This window comes from Crocuta crocuta, unplaced genomic scaffold (assembly GCF_008692635.1).
Source record: "Crocuta crocuta isolate KB4526 unplaced genomic scaffold, BGI_CrCroc_1.0 scaffold619, whole genome shotgun sequence".
NCBI lineage: Eukaryota > Metazoa > Chordata > Mammalia > Carnivora > Hyaenidae > Crocuta > Crocuta crocuta.
Window position 1 is genome coordinate 5,703,014 of NW_027533395.1, and position 16,721 is coordinate 5,719,734.

Consider the following 16,721-nt stretch of genomic DNA (forward strand, 5'->3'; position numbering starts at 1 on the left):
AGCATGTAGAGAAGGTGAATATTAACTAAGAAGCTTGGGAAGATCTACATGCTCATTGCCAAGTCTATGTGTGGTTACCACCTACATGACCTAGACAGCTCACTTTTTGAGCCTTACATTTGTCAAAGTTAACATGGGGTTTATGTTGCTTTCCCTGTTGATTTCAGAGTTTTGTTTTTTTGTTTTGCTTTGTTCCCACATCAACTATCATCATGCATGGGAATATTCTCAGTACATTTCATTCATCATTCATATGTGCTTATATCACAGTGTACAGTTTGTTATACTCATGCTTTTGAGAAACAGGAACTATACTGTTCTATTACTTCTTTGACAAGTATGAGCCTGGGTTACTTCAAGTGCCACTTAGCTCAAGAGGCAAAAGGAAATTTCGAGTTCCAATTTAGGTCTAGTTTGGAACAACTTCCTTTCTGATGCTTCTTTTTGCATCTCTCCCTCTTGTAATTTTTATACTTTCTACTCTACATTTGATATAGAAAAAATTATTTTTAAATGTGGGGGGCAGTCACAAAGTTTATTCACTTGGGCCCATGCGTCAGATCTTCACAAGGTAATTTTGTTGCTTTGTTTTGTTTTATTTTGTTTTGTGAGCAATGCTGCTACAGAGGAAACTGCTTGGAAAGAGAGGATATCTAAGGAGTTGAGAGGGAGTAGTGGCCTCTGAAGAAAAAGCTGGTGTCTAGAAATTGAATGAAGATATATTTCAAAGTTGAAAAACAATGATGGAGTCACAGGTCTAATCGCAGCCCATGCTTAAAGCTATTAAGGGGAAGACCAGGTCCATCCCAGTGTGTACACACAATGATGTTAGAATCATTTCTCAGTGTGATTTCTCTAGGGAGCATCCTTTAAAATAACGGGGTCTACTTTTATTTATTTATTACTTATTTATGTACTTACAGTTTATTAATTTATAGTTTATATATTTATTGTGAAAGAGAGAGTGATCAGCGGAGGGACAGAGAGAGACTGAGAATCCCAAGGAGCTTCCACACTGTCAGTGTAGAGCCCAAAGAAGAGCTCAAACTCATCAACCACTGAGATCATGACCTGAGCTGAAATCAAGAGTCAGGTGCTTAACCGACTGAGCCACCCAGGTATCCCAATGGAGTCTAAATAGATCCCTGCACCAAATACTGGCAAGTTGTCCTGCTTCTCCGGTCACTGGCCACAGGTGTGATGGCAGGACAGGTGCATGTCTGACATGCATTCCGTCTAGTGGAAAATAACAACCCTAAGTACACAAATACACACTCTGAGTCACAGAGGCTGCATACTGGGCTACCAGGAAAGCTCAGGGCCAGCCCAAGTAGTACTGCCAGTTACCAGATGGCAGGACAGAGTTAAAAAGTGCTAACATGGTTACTCTGCCCATCCTCCTGCCAGAGCAAACCTCGCCTGATTATTGCTGGTCACTGTCATCTCAGAAATATTTAGGAAGAAATATATTCATAAACTTTCTTTTATTTACTCATTTATCTATTGATTCACTCATCATTTATTATCAAGTATTTCCTGAGTTCTTTCTGGGAAGCAGTACTGGGACCCGGGGTTAAAATGAAGTTTCCTTGGGACTCTGTATGGAGTCCTTTTCAGATTTCTAAAAGTATCAGGTTTATCCTCTAAAACTGTCAAGGCTATTATCATGAAATGATAAGCAGGAGGCTGAATGAATGATATTATACAAGCTGACTTCAAATGTGACATATGGCTTGCCTTTACATTTTCTCTGTGCTTTGCATTTTATCTTAGATTATATAATTCATATTTCAAACATGAAATTTATTAAAGGTCTGTAGAGGAAACAGCACTTAGTCTCAAGAATACTATCAAAAGGTAACATCCCAGAGAATACAACAGGAACAATATTTAGGAAATGTGATAGAAGGAACACAGATAGACCAGGGCACCTGGATGGCTCAGTCCGTTGAGTGTCCAACTCTGGATTTTGGCTCAAGGCATGATCCTAGGGTGGTGGGATCAAGCCCCACATGGGACTCTGCACTGAATGTGGAGCCCGCTTGAGATTCTCTCTCTCCCCCATCCTCTCTCTCTCTCTCTCTCATAATTAAAAAAAGAAGGAACAAAGACCAGAAATGCAAAGACCTGGGTTCTGCTTAAAGACCACCAGTCACTAACGAGGTCTCAGGTAGAAAATACTTCTCCTCCCCACCCAGTGTTTTTCTATGGATGAGATAATCACACACACATTTTGGTAATCATTTTGAAAACATATTCTGTGTCAAATATATAAAGTGGTCCTGTCACTCTCTTTCATATAAATGAGTTCTGGGAAGAAACACAGGGAGAGTATATAAAAGGAAGAAAGGCAGAAAGGGAGGGTTTGGGGAGTGAAGGAAAAGAAAGAAGAAATAAACTAAGCAGTTGTAGACAGGTAAGATCCAATTTCAACACAGCTCTCTCCCATGTATTTATTTCAGAGTTCTTTGTAATTCCCCTGAGTTGGGTTGGTATAGGAGGAACATAATGAACCATGGATGAAACTTTGTATTTGTAATAAATGGAGCCAAATGGTGTGGGTTTGATAATCTTCTGGGTTTTGTCATATGAGCTTAACCAGTTTCCACTGGTTTCTGGGTAATGGGATGCTGACAAGCATCTCCAGGGAGCCAGAAGGTTTCCCACTTGCCGTGTTACCCTCTCAGGCTCTACCAAGGCCTGCGGGGCAGGAAAAGTGAAATGTGGTGGCTCTTGGGAAATTTTAAGCCCTCATACAAATATAATCTTCACAAGTCTATAAAATTTCAAATAGTAAGGAGAGGAGGAAAGGGGGAGCATAATATAACTGCAGGAACCATTTTCTCTGCAGATGCAAGAATTAATTGCATTCTCTCAGTACATTTCACATTGTCCGTGCAGGGAGAAGGTGGGAGGGAGAGGCCATTTCCACAGGAAGAGGACGGTGTTTTCCATCAAGCTTTAACTTGCTTAGCTCTGGAATTTTAAACTAAACAGGGAAAGGCAAATTTCAACCTCCATTTACTTTTAGAAAATCGGGACTTCTGGTCTCAATCTGACTATAGAGATTTGTTTTTGGGCCACTTGTCTCTATGTTTACAGTACAGCCATTTCTACTAAAATAACTGGGTCACTAGAATTTGTCTTCAAACACCATTGAAATGTCAGCATCATCATACTATCAAGCACACAGAACGTGGGGATACGGAAGAGCAGAACGGGTGACAAAGGAGATGATACACCTCTGAATACACTGTCATGTCTGTTTCCCTAAATTAGCACATCTTAATTTGTTGGTCTGGCAGAAACAGCAATCGTTTTAGGATGAGCATCTGTGATCTCATACAAACTACGTCCAGCCCTAAACACCCTAATCTCAAAATCCTTTATAGAAAGAAACTTAAGTTTACCCCAAAGGCTACCATCCTAGTGTTGTGCTGGTAACACCTATAATGTGACATGTAAAGGGCTCGCACTCAATTTCCTGCAGGCTGGGGATGTGGTCTCTCTCAGCTTGCTACAGAGCAGGTCGAGCTACGCTTACGGCAGACTGGCCCTGCAATTAGTAACAAATCACCACCACCAAGTAACGGAGAGCTCCACTGATATGTGAATCTGGGATAAACCTGTAGGCAGTGACCCAAATTTCGCCTAATTATACCATTTATTTAAGGTCTTCATTTGTGTCGACACAAAAGGTGATTTAATTGAAAACTGCTGTCCACTCTGGTGGTCTGCCTCTTTTTTCTGCCAGAAGAAGCATGCATTTCCATTTGCAGGTCATTCTCTTCTTGTTTGGGGAAGAAAAATAAGAGGATGACACTAAGAAGAAGGCATCATACCAGTTACACTGGGCACTGAGCCAGAATTACAGCAAGCACTGCAGGGGTGAGTAGCAATAGATTTTAATTGGTGCCTGGGGGTAAAGGTCAGCTCTCTTGGAACAATGGATATCTATGGTAGTAACTGACTGAGTCCTCTGTGGGAGTTTGTAAATGTCAGTAACACACTTCCAAATGGAAGCACAAAGGGCTTGGGCCCAAGGAACAAAGACAGCATTAGCTGATGGAGAAAATATGCAAACTGTTGGTGAAATAATGAATTAATAAAGCATAAGGGACAGAGACACACAAACATACTGGATAACATAACGGCAAAATAAAGTAGACTGCTTCCAGTATCCGACAAGAGCCTTTGTAAGATCCAACATCTTTTTCCTTGCCATAAGTTGGGCTTTCTTCCTGGACATCCTCTGAAATTCAAACTCTACCATTACTTGAGTCAAGGTGGATAGGCTTAGCTTCTAAAGCTACATCATCCAAGTGAATTTTGGGTTTGCTGAAAGAGAGAACACTGGCATTTGCTAAGAAGTTGTAGCTCTTCCCTCTCTCAGAAGAAAATTGGATCCCTCTTAGTAGCAGTAGGGGAAAAGATGAACTGCTAGTCACCGAACAAAAGAAGTGTTGAATGGAAAGGGTAACACCATCCCAGCCCCCTACAAATGCTACACTGGTTCTCTTACTGCATTGTTTCACTCATTACTTCTCATTTCCTTGCCATCACTGATAGTCACCTACTGCCCTAATCGGGGCACTCTCCTAACAACTCAATACATTTAAACAAACTATATTTTCAAAATCCACAGTTCAGATAAGCAAAGGACCACTTTGAAGAGCACTTTTAGAATGCAAAAGAGTGGGATGTGTAATATACATTATCAAATTATTAAGTTTTCAGGAAACAAAAGGTGTAGTACCTGTACCAATATAAACCTATGTTCATCTCTACCTACATATCTCCCCTCAATCTGCATTTCTGCAGACAGGGCCCTGTTTTATGCATATCTGCATTTCTACCACCTATCATTAAATAATGTTGATTCAACTCAATTACATTTTTCTGTTGTGAATGTCAGGACCCTGCATCATACCAGTCTGCTTCACTGGGCAATTTAAGCCCCTTTCATGCTGTTTTTCTGATGATTCCAGAATACATTCCTCTTTAAACTCTTAGAGCCTTTGTCATTTGTGCCATGCAATCCATCATCTTCTGTCTTGCACTGTTTTTAATTGCATCCCTACAGCAGGATGGTAAACTCCATAAGGGCAATGCAAGGTTCACACTTTTTTTTTAAACATTCACCAATGTGCTTGCAAAGAACTGGGCACAAGCCAAGTTTTCAATAAAATGTGTCCATTGATTTCTTAAAATTGTACCTCCAAATCTCATCAGTAGTTCTGAATGACAAGTAGTTAAGATAAATGCTGAATATATCAGTATTGATCAACTATAAGAAGGTAAAATTTACTTTTATTAATTCAATCTTAATAATGTCACCCCTGGCCATTCACTGATTTTATAAGCAAGACAGGAAAAAGGTTTATGACAATTGAAAAGACACTGTATTATTATTTATGATTAAAATTCAGTTGAATCATGAAAGCATTTTTGGGGTGTCTAATTAGTACAGTCGGATGTAAATGGAAATTAGCATGTTTAAGAGTCAAAACAGGCCCATGCTTATTCATTTAATATTTGCAAACCAATCAAAGCTATGTATGCACTGTGGTCTATGAACACTGGTTTCTCACAACACACACAATGAAAGACAGTTTTCATCTTCTTTCTCCCTTCTCCTTTGACAAATATTTGCTTTCCCGTGAAGCCTTCATTGAATCCCCAAAGACAGAGTTCTATGTACACAACTATTATGATACATAAGTTCTGTACTATAGTTGACTGTTTATACATTCATCTCTGCTACCAGACTGCACAATCCTTAAGACACAGGACAATGCCTTACATTTTTATTGTACTTCCTAGTTCTTAAAAAGATCTGGAACAAAATAGACATTTAATAATTTTGGTGGGGTTAACAAAAGACAGCGTAAGGCAATGCCATGTCATTTGAAAGAGATAATAGTGGTCACAATGAGATAAACATTTATTGAACGCTTGCTATGTGTCAGGCACTGTTCTTCTATGCTTGTTTTTGATTCTTCTCACCACTACCATATTGACACAATCATTCTATTTTATTTTAGACATGAGGAAACTGTATCACGGAGAGGTTAATAACACACAAACCAACAAAACAAACCTTTGTCTAAGGGCATACAACTAGTAAGTGGCTTGGCTAGAATTTAAAGCCAGGCAGACTGGCTCCAGGGTCCATTATAGGAACCATTATACCACAACTAATGATTCCACGAGGCAAAAATTTACAATGACCACCTTCCAATGACAAAGTGTAGCTTCACTGTGACTGCAAATAGGTGCTGAGCCGGTACACCTGACAAGTGCAGAAATTACAAGGTGGACACGTAAGTAGAAGTTGCCACTGCACAGAGCGATGAGGAACAGCTAAGAGAGGTGGCATTAGAAGGACAAAAACTCGTTAAGTTGTGGGCAGCAGCAGTGATATTTGAATCTGCCGCTTGGGAGCTGGGGAGCCCTGATGGCAGCCTCCTACTCCCCCACACTTGAGTCATAATTGTGTTTTCCTTTCTGGAAAAACCAATTTCGGCCACGGCCATCAACATCCTTTACCCCTTTGAAAGCACTCAGGAAGAACAGAGAGATAAGGGTAAATTGTACTCCCTTGGAAAGTCTTAATAAGTTCCCGGTAAATTAGCCTTCTTCTCTCTGAGAGATCTCAAGAGATTCTTAATCTACTGTTGAAAACATTTATAGTTTTATTCTATTTTTTCTTCTACCTTATGTCTTCACTGTGCACTTTGTATTAGCTTCCTTCATTAACACTTTGTTACTTTAAATGCTTTACAGTAATCGCTACCACCTTCTCTCATGGCTTAACGTTCCTGCCCTTCCTCCTATACCTCTTCTCTTATCTGTGTATTCCAAGATTCAGTTTTTCCTGATTGTACAGTTTTCGGATTCATCCACATCACCCTCTTCTTCACTACAGGCATGCTCATTCTGGGGTGGAAGCTGCCAATCAAGGAAATACTTAGTATTCTAGTCCCCAAACACACATGCACACACACATGCACATGGCCCCAGGCAGCCAGAAGAAGAGATTTCTCTTTCCCAGTCATCAAAATGTATATCCCATAGTGCAGGCCTTTTTACCTCTGAAGATCTAATCCCACCCTGTTACCTATAAATTACAGTATTTTTTTTTTTTTTTGTATAAGTTGTTTTAAGCAGCTGACTTGGAAGGTTAGAGGATGAGAACTACATGAGCAGTTAGGTACCCAGTAAAATGGGAGGAGGATGCCTAGAAGAACGGAGGAACGAAACCAACAGAAAAAGATTTGGTCAAGAGAATGGTCAGGTCAGGAGAAGGAACGTTTAAATGTAAGCGAATGATCCTCTGAGGCCGGTGGTGTTCTCTTAATTTCTCCAAGGGGTGAAAAAGTGGTTTTATTAAAGATTCACCGACATTGACTTTGTTTTTCCTGACAGCACCAAGAGAAAGCTTGAGGCAGATCTGATATATCGGAGTGAAACATCCCCACCCTAGTAAATATGGCAATTTCCTGTAGCGGCCAGCATTCATCTCCATCCATCATGAAAGCAGCTCGGGCTATTCACTAGAAACAAATGTTCTAGATACAGTATGTCAAACACCGGATGATGGAAACCTCTGAGAAGCCACAGGGAGTATGCTGGAAGCAAACAGACCAGAATGTTGAAAAGACCTCTGACCATTTTCCACAGCAGAGCATAACTTGGAACCAACCTGAAATGATGCATTTGACCTTCATAAAAGGGTAATGGATGGGCATTTAACATTAGGCCAGCCAGGCTTCAGAGAATACAAGTTCTAATAATGACAGATGATGAGGCAAAAATAAATAAAAAGTAGGCAGATAGCTAAATTAAAAAAAAAAAAATCTGATCCCCAAAGAAGGTCTATTGTGTGTATTTGAAGATGACTGGTGTCTGATACAGGCTTCTTTCCCTTTATGAAAACTTCTGTTCACCTGGCCACAAAAGGAAACCTACCTTTTCAGACCCAGTCAGTGGTACAAGAAAAATACAATTTCAGGGCCAGTTCTTACTTCATAAAATTTGGAGACCAATTCAGACTATATCCATCCTGATTAGCTTCATTTGTTAAAAAAGAACAGAACCAAAAGACAGAGTTCTAATTTTTTCCCTCAGTTTGATAGAGAAATACCACTTGATGCCAACTAGAAAGCATTATCTAAACTTAGAAAAGGGTGATCTGTGGATTTATCATCTTTCTACTTATTTAGCTAGCTAGCTGTGTATTTAAGAAAATAATCATAACTAATCAACTTTGAATTATAAAAGCAATGTTGTATAAACTTGATCTTCATACACATGTAAGTTTTTAAATCAGCAACTCATGATTAATATTTAATGTATTAGATGCTTATTATACGTGATAGACACAACATCTTACAAATGAGGAATAACAAATATATGATGTTAATTATGCAAGAAGCTTCTTTCCAGCAAAGAAGTACTTAGTAATACTTAATACTACATGAAATAATACAGTAATATACCACTTAACTGGATCAGTTCTGAGAAAATTGGTATATTATAAACTTGCTATTTTTTTACATTAGTGTTAGACACAGATAAGGTTTAATAGAAATCAACGAGGCACCTACTATAAAGTGCTAAAATCAAAAGGATTATGGATTTACTCATATTTATTTATTATAAATGTTATCACAGGTACTTTGATTCATATAAAATTGTATAAGGTACATGGCTGTTTCAGGTGTAGCTGAGTATACAGAGGATGGATGGCCTAGATGAGTATTTTCTCCCCCAACTGCACTCTATGAAGCCCAGGAGGCCCAGGGAGCTCCCCAGGGCCACCTTGGGGTACTGAGGGGGTTTATTCTTGGCACGGCTCCTGGAGCCCTGCGTGTTTCAAACAGAGCACTTCACACTTACTATTCTGTAGCCTGTTTGAAACCCAATGGCTTGGATGACTCTTAGAAAATCACCCAGAAAAAAAAAATGTACATGCAGCACTTGATTTTCTTTCTAAATGCTCAAGAAGAGAACACAACAGAGATTGATGGACTGAAACAGCATACACACTCAACTCTTCCCAGGCAGGATCAAAGGAAATGATCTCTCCCTTTAGCCATCATTGACCAGGTTAAGCATAGGGAAGTCTGGAAAATGCCACTTCCTCTGTGTCTCTGAGTTCATGGGCTGCACTTATTTATGAATGAAATACATGTTATTTTTAAAAGATTAGAGGCAAATGCATGATCTTGTGTACAAAGGGACAGATAAAAGAGTTAGGGCAGAATGAGCTACTACTGAGTGTCTACCAAGGCAAATGTCATGTACCCCCTTTGATGTATTATACAATATGCTGGTTCCCCTTGGCCTCGCTAGATAATGTCGAGTGAGTGCTATGCAAAGTCCTGGCATTTTAAATATTAATCATGCCCTTCTTGGCTAGAAAAGATAAAATTATACATTTTGGCCTAGAAATAACTAAAATCTACAGGGATTTTTACTATCCTTATTTATTCACTTGAAAGAATTAATTTCATAATTAGAGGGGGAAAAAATGAGCCAAAGCTGGTTTTACAATGTGCTTTGCTTTTCAAGTTTCAGCTGAGTAGCCCAAAAGCCAACCTAAGTTTAGTTCAAACCCTCAGCTGTCTGTTGGACACCTACCATACACCAAGATGCTGTGCTCGGCCTGTTACAACCTAGGAAGCTGATGAAGGTCCTTTATCCTCTCTATAGTCTTTCATTCTAAATGGGGCATTAGACAAGGTCAGGACCAACTACTTAGGAATAAGATAAAAGTGCTAGAAAAGAGAAGCAGATGCTTGGAAAATAAAAAAGATAAGAAGGGGTGAGAACATCTCTTTAATGGAATTGATTAGATTTTGTGGAATAGAGGATATTTGACATTTACCTTAAAGGTCTAATGATCTTAGATTCTCACTCACGAGTTATATGCAACCTCGGGCAAGTCACTAAACTCTAGGGACTCAGTATCCATATCTGTTAAATGAAAAGGCAGAATCTGAACACCTGTAACAACTTTTAGGTTCTGATTCAATGATTCCATATTTTTTCCTAAGAGAAGTTGGCAGATGTTATCAACTGTACCTTTTCCCTGTCCCCAAAAGTCACATGCATGACATCTATATCTATGTCTATATCATCTATATCTATATCTATTTACGTGCATACACACACACACACACACACACACACACACACACACACACACCTCCCATGGAAATGTCAAGAGGAATTAAGCATGCCATGGATATAAAGAGAAGAGACAAGGAGTCAATAACAAATGCTTATTTAGAAAGTGCCACATACAGTAAGGTAATTAGAACCTAACATCTGGAGAAAATGCAAACAGTGTTTAATGCTGGCATGTACCAAGAGACCCGCAAAAATGATCAATGCGTCTGAGGAGCTGGGGTCCTATTTATAGAATGAAAGTCTTGGAAGGCTCTCTCAGCAGGAATAGTATTAATTAAGTGGTGATAACACAGAAAGGAGAAGAAACTGGGGTGCGGAGGGGGCACAGGAAGTATAAAGAGTAAATACTCTCCAGGTTTCTTCTCTGCTGAGAACAAAGTGCATGGAGAGGGCAAGGATATAACAATGAACTGAATTGGATATTCCAAGTTTAAAAAACAAAAACACTTTTTTTTTCTTCTTTTCCTCCCAATGAATTCTACTTGGGATTTTGTATTCTTTAATCCTCGAAGATGTTCTATAACAGCTCATGTAGGGAGAGCAGCTAAGGCTGGTTGGGGGTGACAGACACACACTGCCGACAGACACATGCAGAGTATAAAGAAGTTTTCTTTTTAGGCAGAATACCAATAAACTCAGTGAGAATTTAAGATTGAGACTAAGATTTCAGCATCGATTTTGTTTTTCTTTGTTACATTTGTAGTAGTTCTTTCCATCACCCTATACATCCTAGTTGCTCATTTCAGGTGCATGTAAATCATCCTTTCTCATAGACGATTACACGTATGTGGCCAATAAACCACCACTGACACCCAACAAGGCTTGGATTTATCGAGGGCTGGGGTGGGGAGCACTCTCCCTGGAGACACGGTGATAGACAGCTAGCCTGCCTCTCCTCCGGCACCAGGATCCACTTATCCTTATACTTCTGGGCCTATCTCTTCTCCCAGAGGCCAGGTGTAGGGCTCCTTTGCAAGAGGGTATGCATGAGCTAGGACAATACCTGGGAGCAGGCTTTCTAGGTCTCTGAGTCAAGATTTCCTAGACTGCCTTATGATGAGATTATAGTTTTTACTGTAACAGACGTATACAAGGAAAGCTGCCGTCATTTACAGCAGGCTTGCAGAGAAACAGCCAATGGATGATCATTAATTTAAACTGTAAATAAGGGCCTGTTTTGTTCTGGACTCTGATCCCAGGAATGCCCCTAACAAGCTGTCTGCAAAGCCAGGGCATCGTGCCCGCTGTTGGAGCCATGTTGATTGAAGAACTGTTCTTGTCCTTACAAGCAGCTAAAAATAGCAATAAGGATGTGAAGGCAAAACAGGTTTCTGGGAATGCAAGGCAGTTACCCTGATGTCAGTTTTATTCCAGTTGCTCCCACTGTTGTGAAAAGCAGAGAGACATATCTGGTACAAAAGATGTTAACTTGCTCGATAGCACCCTAGAGACGGAAAAGAATTAATACAACCCTCTAAAGGAGTCTGCCTTTTCACTGGAGGACACAGAAGTCCTAGAAGAACTGGAGCGAACTTGAGTGCCTTTGTCCTGCATAATTAATAGAGCCTGATATTTCTTTATCTCTTCTTCTTTTTTCACTTCGTTTCAAAAATATAAACTCTCACTGATTGGGGGAAATATACTCACACTTAAAATGTTGTACAGGTACTATATCTTTGGTTAGAGTATGTCCCTTTTGGTGTGTGTGGGGGGGAGTGCATATTTCATGGTGATAAATTCACCTCCTAAGTAGAAAAACTGTACACAAATATACTGCTATGTCAACTTTATTGATTTTTGCACCATTGTAAAGGCCTTCATCGTCCTCCAATATTTCTTAAATCTATCAGCATCTCAGAAAGTGACCCTGAAGGCCTCATTTATCTGTACAGGAAAAGAACCCTCTGCTTAGGTCCACCCATAAACAGTGTGACTGAAACAGCTCAGGCCCACCTCTGCTTCTAGAAGGTAAGAGGACCAGAGAAACCTGTTCTCCTAGTCATGGGCGATGACTGCTCTTTCTCTGGAAATAGGGTCTGCTAGGTTTTAATTTTAGCTAAATGCCATGGCTGGGGACTTTTCAGAGTCTCAAAGATAACAACAGACTAAGTATGCAGCAGTTAGTGCTGCATGCTGATGACTCACAGGGAGGGGCATGAGTGGATCAGAGTGCAGGTCTCCTGGCTGTGCTCCCTCTAAACTTCCCTTCCCACTTTAGGAGCCATGCCCGGGCTTGCGAGTCTCACTTTCCAAGATCCGCTCCTGCACACAATGCTGGAGTCACTTACTGGGCTGCTACAGAAAATCCTATGCTCACATTGAGTATCTGGCATTTTATCTTTTTAAAAATCATTTACCTCTCTAACAGCATCAATAAAACAGGGACTTATTACTAGGTTAGAACAACTGTTCTAGGTTTAGAACAATTTTAAGGTCTCTTCCAACTATACATTCCTTTTTTCCCCCCTCTATCACTTTGCAAAGCGGAAAATGTAAATATCACACCCAAAGTCATCTGTTAGGTGGAACTTTCAATGTCAGAAAGTCACATTCCACTTTTTACTAGAATACAGGACCTTTGAGGGGCACCTGGGTGGCTCAGTCAATTAAGTGTCTGACTTTGTCCCAGGTCATGATCCCGCGGTTCGTGTGTTTGAGTCCCACGTCGGGCTCTGTGCTCACAGCTAGCTCAGAGCCTGGAGCTTGTTTCAGATTCTGTATCCCCCTCTTTCTCTGACCTTCCTCTGCTCATGCTGTCGTGCACGCGCACGTGCTCTCTCTCTCTCAGAAATAAATAAAACATTAAAAAATTTAAAAAAAGAAGAATACAGGACCTTTGAAGGTGGAATGCTGACTTATTTCTCTTTGTATCCTATGATGCCTACAGATTGTTGATTCTTAACTGAAATTATTTAAAAATGTGAAACTAGAGGAGAAATCAATAGGCGATATAAGAATTGATTCAAAGCTAACAAACAACTCGATCTCATTATAAAACTAAAGGATGTAAGTTCAGTCCTCAATTTAGGACTGTATATAGCAGGTCAAACTGTTTAGATGTAATTGCTGATGACGGACCAATAATTAGCCAGTGAGGGGAAGACGGGGACATTCAGCATACACTCTACACTTGTGAGGCTGACATTATCGAGCTATGCTGTCTACTACTGGGGTCATCAGCTACAGGTGGTTATTTACATTTAAGTTAATTAAAGTTAAATTAGAGTTAAAATCCAGTTCTTCACTCATACTAGCTATATTTCAAATACTCAACAGCCACAAGTGGCCAATGACCAAGGTATTGGACAGCTTAAAGGAACATTTCATCATTACAGAAAGTTCTACTGAACATTGCTGTTTAGGGAGGGAGGATAATCACTACTCTTACTTCTAATAATTATATAAAGAAGGAGGAAGAGGCACATGAGAAAAAAAATAATAAAGTAAGAGAAAACATTGATAGAACCATAACCGTTTTGTGCTAAACATGTGAAATGCCTTATTTCATATAATGGTTACAACTATTCACATGAGGTTGGAACTGTAATTATCCCTATTTTAAATTCTGTGACACTGCTTATACAGATTAAGTCAATCACCACAGTTTATACACTTGTTAACTGGGTTAGCTGGGTTTGCATTCAAGCCATATGACACCAGCGTCTATGTACACTGCTTCTACTGAAGAATTTGAAATGTTTAGAGCCAGAGAGAATGTCACACTTTACAAAAGTGGTTCTCAATCCTAGATATATACCAGAAGCATGTATGTATGCTGGGAGCTTGCTCAAGGGACAGTTACTTGAGCCCTAATCCAGAGCAATGGGGTTAAGACCAGGGCTTGCACATTTGGGGATCAACTAGTGCTTTGGATATGCTGCCAGAGTTGAGGAATGATGGTTCAGCAATGTTCTCATCCACCTCCCAGAGTTCAGAATCCAAAATGCAGAACCTAGCTGAGGTCACTAACACTTAACTGTTGACACATCTAAAATGAGAACCTGGATATCAGTGCTACCATCAATATGGCTTATGACATATTAATGGACAGCAATTTCCTATTTCCGGTTGGATACTGTTACTTCATGCAGTTCACACAACACTTAGAAACTATGTGTCAGAATTCAGAATCTGACAGTGCAGGTTTACAAACACCAAAGAACTGATGTAGTGCTACTCTCCTCCTGAGACAAGTAAGTCTTTCTCATTGAAAAGTAAATGTTTTCTCCTTTGAGAACATAACATCTCTCATTGAAGAAGAGATAAACACTCTCACAAGGAGCAGTAAAACAGAGGAAACAATATGGCTGCCAACCAAGAAACCTGAATTCTAGTTCCAACTGTGCCAATAACTCTGCAATGGGGCAAAGCATTAGCGTTCGTTGAACCTTAATTTCCTCATCTATAAAATTAGGATGCAGTTTATGACAATCTTCAAGGTCCCTTCCAGCAGTGTCTCCACACTGACATTTGTGTGCAGGCTGAATAAACGTTAGAAATGAAATGTCCAACCTGCTACCAGAGGACACATTCACTTCACTTCAATTCTAGTTAATTTACTCATGTCAGGAGGAAACAGGAGGACTTCAGATGAAGACCCCACCTCTTCTTCTACCTTGTCAAGCCTCATTCTGGTTCTTGTGACTGACTAGCCAGATCTCTTATGAGAGACAGCAGCATCCACTCAAGGAGCCCTATTCTTTGGAGTTGCCTTTCAGAAATGGTAATGATATGCCTACCTCTCACCCTCCTACATTCACAGCTGTTGCTCTGGAAATTACGAGAAGTCAGACATTTTATCACCTTCACATCCATCAACTCATCTTTACACCTCTCCTCCCAGATTAACTGTAAAATAATGGATTTTTAGCTAGCTGGAGAGGCTAGCCAACCAAGACAGAAGTCACATCATGAAGTAGCAGTACGGTGAAGACACATCTTACCTTACGCTTGTTGGTAGGACACACGTAGAGATAGCTTAATATTGTTTTCAACCCAACTTTATCATTCAGCTTCTCATAGGTTGTTCCATAATCAGTTGACCTATAATTCAAAAGGAGCATTAATGAGGACAGAAGTATACGTCATTTGGCTGCTTGTCAGTATAATGCATGTTTTACATAGTAGAATGGCTCTCAGGAGGTTTCTAGATGATTCATGTAGTATATAATGATGCTTAACTATGTACACAGTAGCATCATGTGAGTGGTTAACATTTGCATTTAAATTGAATTGGTAAAAATTAAAACTCCATCTCTTTACTGCTCCTTAATGTATGTACTCTGCATAAAATATGTGGTTAATTTTAAAAGATTAAGAGATGAGAGTGTCTCTTGAATTGACCACAAAAATAAGGAGTTTTTACAGAGATCTGACATTTTCAAACTTTTGCTTTATGTCCGGCACAGTGAAAAAGCAGGTTCTCGTGATTTATCTACAAATTGTGTTTCCTTTCATGAGTCATAGAATATATAGTGGATCAGTCCCTTCAAAGGTCATTCAGTCTTTTCCTATTATTTAAGAGTAAGAAAGCGTCTTAATAATAAGTGAAATTTCACAATCTTATCTGGTGGCCTTTTCTGGTGTTAAGCAGCCTTCAGTTGGGAGGAATTACTTCTCAGCACTGACCCTGTCTATTTGGGAGATTTTCTCATCTTTAGCTAGCCCTTGGTCAATAACTTATTAATTCTGACTGAATCAATAGGCTTTAATCACCTTCTCTATCAAAGTTTATTACATATTTCAGAACTGTAATCTTATTAGATCATCATTACAACTGTGTGCAGGAGGGAATATTATGTGTCTTTGAAGTAAATGGTTGACAGCACTTAAGTGACCTATCCAAAGAAAACAGCTGATAAATTACTAGCTAGTATGTGAATCCAGGTGTTCTGGCCCTAAGTCCTGCACTGCTTACATTATACCACTGTTTGTTTGTTTAATTTGAAGGAAATATAATTTTCTCTTTGTCTTCTTTTTACGTATAGGAGATTCCCAATTCATTCATTCATTCATCCACATTTGTAGAACTAAAAGATACCAAACCTGTACCATGTATCAGGGTACAACACAATCCCCCACTCTCAAAATCTAACAACTTTATTTGAGTGGCAGAAATATAAGGTTATATCGGGCTCCTGGCTGATAACATGGAGCCTGCTTTGGATTCTCTCTTTCTCTCTTTCTGTCCCTCCCCTGCTCATGCACGCTCTCCCTCTAAAATACATAAACATTTTTTTAAGAAGAATTAACAAGGCTTATAAAATAAAGTTGGCTTAATTAGACACATAAATATGTAACCATTTTAATTAATTGTTGATATTTATAAAAGCTACAAATTCCTATAGGTTGTAAAGACTACAGAGAAGGAGTTTGTGGTAACACCCTCATTACCACACATTAAGAACTTACCCCGGACCAGGCACTGGAGCAAGAAAGCTGTATATGGGATCTTAGAATTAAGGAATTAAGAATTTATTCTGATTGGGGATCCAGGGAATTTTTTCCCTTAAATTTATACACAT

General features: G+C 39.4%; 1 protein-coding gene across 1 annotated transcript in view; it reads right to left on the bottom strand.

The window, feature by feature from the left end:
- The window catches only part of SORCS1 (sortilin related VPS10 domain containing receptor 1), a 514,658-nt gene that overhangs the window by 221,791 nt on the left and 276,146 nt on the right, over nucleotides 1–16,721 (bottom strand). The window contains exon 4 of the mRNA XM_077748457.1: nucleotides 15,141–15,240. Within this exon, the coding sequence (XP_077604583.1) occupies nucleotides 15,141–15,240 (100 nt within the window). The remainder of the gene's footprint in view (nucleotides 1–15,140; nucleotides 15,241–16,721) is intronic.